Below are 11,704 nucleotides of genomic sequence, written 5' to 3'. Positions count from 1 at the left end.
ATGGTTCTGCTGTGATCTTTGTTTGGAACTATTTTTGCTGCTGAAACACAACAAAAACAGTCACTATTGCGTCTAAAATGTAAGTGATTTAATTTTAACTTTTTTTTACAGTTCATATGAAATCAGTGTTACATTTCCATCATGATGTTCAGGATATTCAGGAAAACTGTAGGCCTATTCTTGGTCATGTAATGTTGCTTAACTGTATACGTTTTAAATATAAATTTTCGCCAAAGTTCAGATTTTTCAACTTGCGTGGTTCAAGCGTCCAACTACGATTTATTTGCGCAAGTCGCGTCTGGTGTGAACGCCCCATAACGCCTACAAGCAGACAAAAACACTCACTAGACACGAACACAGACTCTCTAACGCACCTAATAATCACTAGACTTTAAGAGAGCGCTGAATGAAAGCTTGAACTTACGTCATCGAAACTCCAGCGAACTCGCTTCAGATTGAGTCCAGATGAAATGACACATGAGCCGATGAAACGTGTATTTCTGTATCTTTCGCTTAAACACACACTTTCTCTCTCTTCACTCACCTCTCTCTCCCGATCCGACTTGGACAGACGCATCTGCCGGAGCATCTGCGACCTCTGCTCCATCATCAGCGTCCTCTCGTACGTGTACGCGCTGATGTCGCTGTCGTGCTGAAAGATGCAGAACAACAATCTGATTCAGGACCATCTGCACAAATAAAATTAGCTCCATATTTCCATACAGAACAAAACAGATTATAACAGGACGAGACATAATCAACTGCAAATACAATTTTTTTATTCAATATATACGTGTTTTGAACGTCAGTGTTTTAAAATTAGTTTATGTACTAATTAGGGCTGTTAATTGATTAAAATGTTTAATCTAAATAATTACATGATGTGAATTAATCACACATCAAAAGAAAAAGAAATGACTCCCAAAAGATAATTTAAAGTCATTATTGTGTTAAATGAGAAAAGCATCTAATAGACGTTACAAAAAAGTAGCGTTAGAAAGTTCTATTTTATTTGATTCAATTCAGTGAATATCAGAAGCTGCATCTGAATTAGTATTTAGATATAATTACAGATCAGAACAGTTTGGTTACCAACATTCTTCAAAATATCTTCTTTTATGTTCCGCAAAAAAACATAATTTTCATTTTTGGTCAAACTATCCACAAAATACAAAATTATTTTCTTTTAATGAAATGATACTCTACATAAGAAACCTGGGAGAGACCTGCCAGTAGGTGGCGGTAAATGTCTAAAAGAGTGAGTCATTAAGTCATTCGATTCGTTCAAACGGCTGATTCATTCAGGAATGAAGTAAAAAAATGTTCGAGATGCATCAGCGCTGTGATTGGCATATGACATCAAAGTACCGCAAGAGCGATTCAAAAGCGAATCATTTGCTCAAAAGGAGTCGTTTGCTCTCCAGTCGCTCTCACGGTCCTTTGATGTCATTGGGACAAACGATTATTCTGATAATCTACAGATTATTGGAACGATTAATCGACTAATCGTCGATTATAACACTGATTAATCAGTATGCTTTGTTCGATTATTCCACCTTAGCAATTAGTTAAAATATTGAGTTATACTTTAACTAATAAATAAAAATCACTTCAGCTTTTGAAAGTGTATTTTTAATAAATTTCGAGCATCTACTTCAGGTTTTCTTTCCTTCTCATCAATAGTCCAACTGTTACAATGACCAGTACTGTGTTTTTATTTAGTCTGGGAATTGTAAAAATAACTTTTTAATAAGAGTAAAAATATGATTATGTAATATTGTGCATATTTTTTTTTGAAAAATACCCCTCTCTAGATTTCTTTTTTCTTCTTTTTTTACTAATTATCGAGTTTATAGTCACTGAATGGCTTTCTTGAGAACATTTTGTGACATTAGTTTGCAAGCTGTTTTACTGACGTCTTTCTGTGAATAAACCTCTGATTACATGATTACATTAGAGATGGATTCATTTCAGTAAGTTGTACTGTATCTTTCAACATATTTTTTGATGTTCATTCATGTTTATTTCGTGCTGTAATAGCAGAAAAGAGGAAGAGATAATAGTTTCACGTGCCGTTTGACCTGAGGTGCTACAGTGATCTGTCACGCCACATTAAATAGCACCAAAACCACATGTATTGTTTGAATCCTGTAGTAAAATTGACAGAATTTAAAAGTTAAGAATGTTTTATATCAAAAGTAACCTGATCTGTCGTTATGTTTGTTATGTTTTATGCTATGTTAAACTCACAGATTTTACGGGGTTCGACTTCGTTTGCACTATGCAATCCGAAGCGCCGTATCTTCTTCTATTGGATTCGATCCGGGAGGGCTGCATTACAGTATTGCACTACAGCGCCCCACTGGTCAAACCGCGTTATTGCAGGCCCTTCAAATAGGTCAAATGAGATCAGAAGACTATCTGACAACAAAAATATCCATCGACAATTTTTTATTGTTTTATTATTTTTTAAATCATTCTGATGAACCACCAAACCAACATTTGAGATGCTGCGCTGCGATTGGTCCACTGGTTAGTCCAGTTATCCAATCACAGCCTCTGCTGAGTTTATTGTTGCGAATCGAGAGGTTTATTATGTGTGTATTATTAGGGATTAAATGTATTTTCATCATACTTTATGAGCATCTTCTTATCAGATAAACAAAAAGTTTCCGCCTCAATTGAGCGCATCTTTAGAATTCATGTGCATCTTGGCGTTTCCATCCAGTGTTTTTTAATGCGATATCCCGGATAGGTGGATGGTAAGAGTTTGGAAAGATGTAAGACCTTTTGAGGATCTACAAGGATCTGCAGGTATATATATAGGTCCAGGACATGATGAACCTATGAGGAAGCTAATCAGAGTTTAGCAGGATGATATTAGCAGTCATATGGATCATCAGGATCAGATTATCATTCATAATCGGATCTGAGCGTTGCCATTTACATGAATTAAACAGGCGGTGAAACAGAGAGTCGTTTACCATCTCCACGACCTCCACGTGAGCATCGATCCGCAGGTGGTAGAGGAACGTGGCCAGGTCTTTCTTCATCTGGATGGAGTTGTCTTCCATCTGAGCCACGGTGAAGATGCGCATGGAGCACTTCCGCCACACCTGAGACAAACACACGGCGTTAAACACGGCCGGCGTCACAGCGGCAGCACAGCGACAGCGGCGTCACACACCTTGTGCTGTTTGAGCAGGAAGGGCAGCAGCATCAGCATCCCGCCATCATGGACGATCCACCACACGTCGATGAAGCCCTCCGTACACGGCTCGCTGTTGCTTGGAAACAGAGAGATGTTTTTGGGCACCAGCAGAGCCAAATGAGCTGTTGTGGTGACGCGCACCGTGTCTAAATGAGAGAGAGAGACGAGTGAGGACTTCCTGTACAGCGCAAAACTTTCTGATGTCACACAATCTTACACGTCAATCTTAAAGTGCCCCTCTTATGCTGTTTTGGGTCAAAAACACTCTCGTAATATCCACTGCAGCATCAGCTCTTTTCTCAGTGTCTGAAAACGGTTCGATCAAGGATTCAGTCTCTCTAAACCCCGCCTTTCTGAGAGCCTGCTCTGCTCTGATTGGTCAGATGTCCCAGTTGAGGGCGGGGCAAAGAGACGCTGTTCAGCCAATGAAGACCAGAGGTTGGAATTATGCAAATTAGTTACAAACCGACCTAGGTTCAGAATAATTAATTAATAATAAATTAATATCAGAGAAAGCATAATAGAGGCACTTTAAAAGAATTGCTGTCCAATTTATGAATGAATCACTCTTTTGTGTCTGATTCGGTTCACAGAAATGGTGATCGGGGTTATTATTGTTAATTAAAATTAATAACATTTCAAAGATATTTTTGGTACTTGAAATAACAAAAAAAATTTAATATAAAAAAAAAAAAAACAGTTGCCAAAGCAACTAAGTTTAACACTCTGTGGTCTAAAAACGCGCCGGCGCGTTTTGCAGGGTTTTTTTTTCACATTGCAGCAAAACAGACTTAAAATACTCTGTCATTTTTTGTCATAGAGACATAAGTAATATATCAATTGAAACTATAGAATATCTTCTTTTATTTGTATACACTCAGAGTAAAAACAAAATGTTGTGCTTTTTGTAAAATAAAGAAAACTAACATGATGCGTGATCTCTCCTCTCCCTCTGAACGAAGTCCAATCTGATAGTTCTCAGAAAATGAAGTGTAACTTAGTGAATACTAATCACAGAAAAATTACACTTATGTCTAAAAAAACGTTGAAATGTCAGGTTTTAAATTGTGCAAGTCAAATCGAAAACAAACATTCTGTGTTTATGTAATCTGTATGAAAATAGAGCCATGTCAGAAGTCCGTGATTCAGCTCATTATCCGCTAATGCGGCCACACCCACGGAGCCAGCGCTATTCAGACGCAAATTCAGAGGCAATACATGCATTCATCGTCTCAATCGTGTATTTATTGCCTTGAAAATTGTTTATCTGGATGAAAAAGCCATGGTTAGCGATCTCTGGAAGACATTCAGTAAATTCCTGTTTGTTTTCTTCTATTGATAAGTTTTAAGTGAGTTTTTGTTTCTTTAGCGCCCTCCGGCTGTAGTATGAATTGGTAAACACCATTCATGGAATATCGTCTTCTTCTTAGGTGAATTTGTGGACTAAAATGCACAGAGCGCCCTCCGACTTCAAGGATGAATTGCAAACACCAGCGCTCATAGAGATAACAATGAATATTAAATAAAAAATAACTCCTCTGTATAGAAAATTGACATAAACATATGAGAATCCAATATTTCTCCAAATGTGCATGCTTTTAAACTAAAAGCCTATATTCAGACTCTTTGCATCACAGAAATACATTATATTTTAAAGTATAATATAAAACCATTACTTTATATTGTAATAATATTTTTTCTGTATGTTTCATATATCATGATGAGCTTGAGACATCACAGAAGTTTTTTTCACAGCCTACCTGACTGAAATGCCTCATTAATATGCAAGTCTTTTCAGCTCATTACTATTCAATTCTTTTGTCTTCTCAGGTGAGAATGAGCCATTATTCATGATCATTCACGCCTCCACGCATACCGTGTTTCTTGGCAAAAAGTGTCTTACAAAAACTAAATCAGTATATTGTTATAAATGAAAGAGTAGTCAGCATAATTTTTACATAATTTTGAAGCAAAAACTCTAGTCTACAACCTCCAATACCCAAAAGTCTTGTGAACACAGATTTAATATACTTTTATTGGCCTTATTTCAGTGACTTAAGTTTTTTGTTTTTTCAGTAACCACGCATAAACGTTATTCCTTCAAAAACACAAACATGTACACACATGTTCCTCACATATTATTGTAGCCTAGTTTGTGTTGAATACAGTGTAATGACACTTGTGTCATTAATGTGTTTATGAACAACTGAAAAAAGCACAAATGTCAGGGCATGTCAAAACTTCTCCAGGCCCCAAATCAGCCTCAGACTCCAGAGGGTTAAAAAGAACTACTAAAACATAAAAAAAAATAATAATAATTAAAAAATAAATAATTAAATAAACAACAAAATTACTAAAACGTAAAAATGGAACATAAAAATAAAAACATAAATATAAATAAAAATTATAACAGTATATTAATGATACTAAAATAATACTAAATAATTAATGATAATAATAATGATACTAAACTAAAATAAAATGTGCATTATAAATATTTAAATAATCACATTTATGCATATCAATCGATTTAGCAAACTAAATGTTAATCATTAGTAGTAACATTATTGATTTAGCTGCACTGACACTATTGGATGAGTACAAAAATGAATGACTGTTATTGATCTGAATAATGACTATCATCTTTACAGCTGAATAATTTTCATATTTGATGAATTTTGCAACTGTTATTTCACAGTTTATTATTATTATATCCATAAAATAAATCAGTCAAGCTTCTTATAGAATGTTTCTATGTTCGTTTTGGAGTTTGCCGGTATATAAATTACCACAGAAAGCAGAAGCTCGTTTGTGTGTTGAACGAAGACACTCACTGATGAAGGTTTTCCAGCTCTGCGGGTCTTCGCTCTGTCTCCAGGCGTGCGGCCAGCCCATGACCACAGTGTTGTGCCGCATGCCGCCCAACCCGCTGGACTGGATCATGTGACTGATGCCCTCGCGGGGCTTCTGGGCCACGATGCACTGGACGAAACCCTTGACGCGCTCCTTCTCCATCAGAAGCTTGAGAGTCTGAGAGGAACAGAGAGACGTTTGCTCACGTTCTTGCAGGAAAAGAACCATTAAAGGGGGCCATTTTTTACAGTCTTGATGTTTTCATGCTTGAATGTTTATTATTTTCGCCCTTGTTGCAGCTCCATTACACACTAAAGGCAGATGAACATGAGAAAAAACATCCTTTGTAAGATTCTTTCACGTTTTTAACGAACAACACAAACCTGCTCGGCAGCCAGAGCCTCGCCGTAGGTCTGCAGGAAGTTTCCCGGGATGACGGTTCCCACGATGGTCAAACCTTTCCCTGCTTTCAGCTGAGACGCAAACGTCAGCAGACGTGGAGATTTGACGTGAGCGTCTTCATCGAGCTTCAGCAACACCAGCAGCTGCGGCCTGAAACACAGACACGCATAAACGTAAAGTATTATGGGTAAGTACTGTGTAAAAAATATTGATTTAATTACAGGACATCTCATTTCCTACTATTAAAGGGTTAGTTCACCCAAAAATGAAGAAGAAGAGAAGAGATTGTTGAATAAAGTCGTTATTTTTGTTTTGTTTTTGCGCACAGAAAGTATTCTCGCCTCTTCATAACATTAAGGTTGAACCACTGCAGTCACATGACTGTTTTAATGATGTCTTTAGTACCTTTCTGGACATTGAAATTGTTGATTATACTGCTGTCTATTGACTGCTCAGATTTCATCAAAAATATCTTAATTTGTGTTCTGAAGATGAACGAAGGTCTTACGGTGTGGAAAATTTCATTTTTGGGTGAACTAACCCTTTAATTGTATTTATCATTGAATCATTCGTTCAAAGTCTTTATGAGTGAGTCATTGAATCATTCACTCAAACTGATTTTTGTTTATTTTTAATAATTCATTCAAATTAATTAATCATTTTTAAATAAACAGCAGCAATTAATATTTTGTCAGAACCTCTGTTAATTTACATGTTATTTTATTTAGTTTGTCTGTTCAGAATCGTGATTTCTATTTGAAACAAACAAAACAAAAAAAATCGGGATTTTTAATTTATCCAGAATCGTGCAGCTCTACACACAAGTTCACACAATCTAAATGCATCATGTTTCACAGACTACTTTAATCAATCATTAGTAAACAAGACTACATAATAGGGCTGGGACAATACATCGATTCTCGATTCCTGATTCGCCTATAATCATCTGCTGAATCGCGATACATTCGGAAAATATCAGAATCGCTCCACATTCTCGTGAATTGAGAATCGATGTCAATCTTGATTTGTAAATGTAAGACCTTATCTTAAAATGTAATGCCTAGCAGAAAAAAACATATTTAAGACGTTTAATGGCCATAAAATCAGGAGATTCAAAGTTCAGACTTTTAACAGTTTTTACTGTAGGGCCCTATGAAATCCGTTTTATTTTTTCCCAAATTCCGTTTTTTCCGTTTTAATTTTTCTGGATTCCATCCGTTTTGTTTTTTTTTGACTCCATTTTAATGGTTAGATTAAATTTTAGTAATCAAAAAGCATGTCTAATTAATTGAAATAATGAATATTGTCCAATTTACCAAAAATTTATTAAAAGTTTAACAAAAAAATTACATTTTTTTAGGGCTCTATGATATACGTTTTATTCTTTCCCCTCAAATTTTTTTTTTTTTTTTTTACCAAATTCTGTTTTCTGGATTCCATTTTAATGGTTTAATTAAATTTTAATAATCAAAAAGCATGTCTAATTAATTGAATTCTTAAAGACAACAATATTTATTAATTAAAAAATATATTTTTATTAAATATTTTGTTTTTCTCAGAAATTCTGTTGTGTATTTTAATTTTTCCGGCAATCAAATGAACGCATACCATTTCATTTATCTTTTAATCATTAAATTACAAAATAAATAAATAAATAAACAACAAAATTACTAAAACGTAAAAATAAAAACATAAATATAAATAAAAATTATAACAGTATATTAATGATACTAAAATAATACTAAATAATTAATGATAATAATAATGATACTAAATAACTAAAATAAAATGTGCATTATAAATATTTAAATAATCACATTTATGCATATCAATCGATTTAGCAAACTAAATGTTAATCATTAGTAGTAACATTATTGATTTAGCTGCACTGACACTATTGGATGAGAACAAAAATGAATGACTGTTATTGATCTGAATAATGACTATCATCTTTACAGCTGAATAATTTTCATATTTGATGAATTTTGCAACTGTTATTTCACAGTTTATTATTATTATATCCTAAAATATAGTGTTTTAATTTTAACAGCTTTACTGTTAAAATTAAAACACTGAAGGAAAACAGATTACTCCTTAAAAAAATAGTTTTAATAATTTATTATTAAAGGTATTTATCTAAATCCTACTGTAATACGTTTCTGTCAAGTTAAATTGAACTTTTATTTTGACGGGTTGCCTAGAGCTTTGAGTTTTATGATGGTAGTTTTCTCAAACGAAGCGGTTTAATGCGGATGAAATGACTGTCAGAGCGGCTCTGGAGATGAATTTCGTGATTCCGTCTGCGTTTTCTGCATCGCTGAAATCATAGGGCCCTATTACTGCCCCACAGGAACTCTGTAAATGGTGATTTCTGAATTGGATTGGAGTGTTTGTGTACTTCAGGCTCTTGTGAACGCATGTGTGTGTGTGTGTGTACCTCCAGTTCTTGGTGTGCGGCGGTCCCTCCTCCAGCCGGAGCAGAGCGAAGCGGGCCGCGCTGAGAGACAGACCTCTGATGCCGTCGCCCCACTCCTTCTCTGCTCTGAACACACACACACACACACACACACACACATCAGTCATGAATCGAGACACATCTCAGCACAGGATTCCGGTTCCCATGGCGACGTACCCGTGATACTCGATGTATTTGTAGATCATTCCGGCGATCACCATGGCGACGATAGCGTAGTACCATGACGATATGAACATGAGAGCCAGACAGATCGTCATGCCTAGAAACGACAATGTCCTGAGGGCGACAGGAAATGACATCAACAGACTGAAGCAGCGTCACGCCTGCGGAGTGTGTGTGTGATGAGCGTGTGTCGCACCAGTGGTAGTAGGAGAATCGAGGTCTCCAGTTGGGCGTCCTGAGCAGCGTCTGCAGAGCGCAGGCCAGATTCACGAACAGATAACACATCAGGAAGAACCTGCCGAGACACAGACATCATCACATGACACACCTACATTATGATGCTTACGAAAACATGTGACGGGGAAAAGGCTATAAAAATAATTCCAGTATGTGTAATAGTGTATGAATGACCCTGAGTGAAGCTGCTGAACTCTTACATGGACAGTATGGGAGCGACGAGGTCCAGCGACGCGATCAGGATCCCCAGCTCAGCCAGAACCGCAGTCAGCAGAAGAGCCCATGTCGGCTCTCCGTTGGCTTTCCCGTGACCGAACACCTGCACAAACACACAAACACACACTCAACGTCATCTGGGCATGAAGTAGTTCGGGCTTCTTACACATTTATCAACAGACTCTTGTTTCGCAGCAGGATTGAGTGTCAGACGGTCAGTGTTCACACTACTAATGTGCTTTAAATGATCTGACCTCAAAGCAGTTTGGATCCCGTTTACACATTAAGGAGAAACACCACAGAACAACTAGAAAACACACAAAAAACATTTCACAACAGAACATCAGAGGCCTGTTTGAGTTTCAGAGCCGGTTTAGAGGAGACAAACCCAAACCTGTTTAGATCGGGTTTAGTCTGAGTTTAGGATGAACTCTGTTCATTTTAATTAATAAAATTTATTCAAGTAAACATATAATTTATTAACCATATATTTAAATACAACTGAATATATAATATTCATGTTAGAATTTAAATCAATTAAATAATTAAAATGATTTAAATATATAATATAGAAATAAATACATACTAATTTCAGAATTAAATAGATTTATTTTTATAAATGAATATATTATAATCAATTAATTAAATACATTATTTACAAAATTTAAATAGAAAAAAGCCAAATTAAAATGAATATATGAAAATGTTTAATTAAACAAAATTAATGTCAGAATTATTTTTTTTATAAAATAATATAATGTTATTAATCAATATATAAATAATCTAATTAAATATATGATATTAAATTTAGAATTAGTTAAACATAGTTTTAAAAATAAATAGAAATAGAAAAAAGCCAAATTAATTAAATAAATAAAATGAATATATATATATATATATATATATATATATATATATATATATATATATATGTGTTTAATTAAACTTTATTAATGTCAGAATTTAATAAATTTTTTATAAATTAATATATTATTAATCAGTATATAAATACATAATTTAATTATATATATATATATATATATATAACATTACAGTTAGAATATTAAACAGAATTAAATATAGAAAATGTACTTAATATATGTTGAATTAATTAAAAAGAATGTAATAAATTATATAATTAGTTATGTATGATTAAATAATTAAATCTCAAATTAAGTATGTAATATTAATGTTATATATTTTATTTTTTTTTCATTTAAATTAAACACTTGATGTAAATTGTTCTATCAATTAATATGAATTAATTAAAAGATTGAAATATAATTGCTCAAGCGTAATGAATAAGAGCATAATGTAATTTATATATAACTCCTATAAAATAAATAATTAACTGCATAAGCCAGGCAATTTTTGTATTTAATAAATTAAATAAGACACACACACACACACACACATATATATATATATATATATATATATATATATATTAAAAATAAAATAAGGTAAAAGAAATTACAATTAAATTATATAAATTAATTTAATATACAGTACTGTAAGAATTAATTAAACGATTAAATGTATATCAATTGTAGAATTTAATAAATGAAACAATTATTAAATATATAATCAAAAATTACATAAAGGTTATATTAATGTTAGAATTTAATAAATATGATATTCTGATGATATTCTATATATATATATATATATATATATATATATATATATATATATATATATATATATATATATATATATATATATCTTTTTTTTTCTTTCATATGACACACTTAATGTTAATTGTTTCATGAATTAATATAATTGCTCAGGTATAATGAATTAAGGGTATAATCTACACTACACATAATTCACATATAATAATGGTGCTTGTGTCTCTTCCTGTCTCGGCTCTCTGGCGTCTGCAGTAAAGGGTCTGAGTGCGTCTCACCCTCAGGAAAGGAATGATGTTGTCTTTAGCGATGGCCTGCAGCAGGCGAGGAGCTCCGGTCAGCGATTGGAGGCCGGCGCCACACGTGGAGAAAAACGAGCCAATCACAATCACCCATGGCGAGGGCCACGAGAGCGTGCCGACCACCAGGTTTCCTTTCACCGAGTCTCCAAACCTGAACAACGGTCAGAGGAGAGCTTTAGAAACATGACTCGCACATCTGCGTTCACTATGCTTT

General features: G+C 34.1%; 1 protein-coding gene across 1 annotated transcript in view; it reads right to left on the bottom strand.

Annotated features, from left to right (window-relative positions):
- The window catches only part of LOC125264292 (solute carrier family 12 member 6-like), a 31,503-nt gene that overhangs the window by 5,109 nt on the left and 14,690 nt on the right, over positions 1–11,704 (bottom strand). Inside the window, exons 13-22 of the mRNA XM_048183519.1 lie at positions 11,467–11,641; positions 9,542–9,660; positions 9,301–9,399; positions 9,099–9,218; positions 8,904–9,008; positions 6,448–6,616; positions 6,046–6,241; positions 3,188–3,357; positions 2,985–3,116; positions 545–652 (exon numbers count right to left, since the gene is read on the bottom strand). Of these exons, the coding sequence (XP_048039476.1) occupies positions 545–652; positions 2,985–3,116; positions 3,188–3,357; positions 6,046–6,241; positions 6,448–6,616; positions 8,904–9,008; positions 9,099–9,218; positions 9,301–9,399; positions 9,542–9,660; positions 11,467–11,641 (1,393 nt within the window). The remainder of the gene's footprint in view (positions 1–544; positions 653–2,984; positions 3,117–3,187; positions 3,358–6,045; positions 6,242–6,447; positions 6,617–8,903; positions 9,009–9,098; positions 9,219–9,300; positions 9,400–9,541; positions 9,661–11,466; positions 11,642–11,704) is intronic.

The sequence above is a fragment of the Megalobrama amblycephala genome, linkage group LG3 (assembly GCF_018812025.1).
Source record: "Megalobrama amblycephala isolate DHTTF-2021 linkage group LG3, ASM1881202v1, whole genome shotgun sequence".
Lineage (NCBI taxonomy): Eukaryota > Metazoa > Chordata > Actinopteri > Cypriniformes > Xenocyprididae > Megalobrama > Megalobrama amblycephala.
This window is presented reverse-complemented; position numbering and strand designations above follow the sequence as displayed.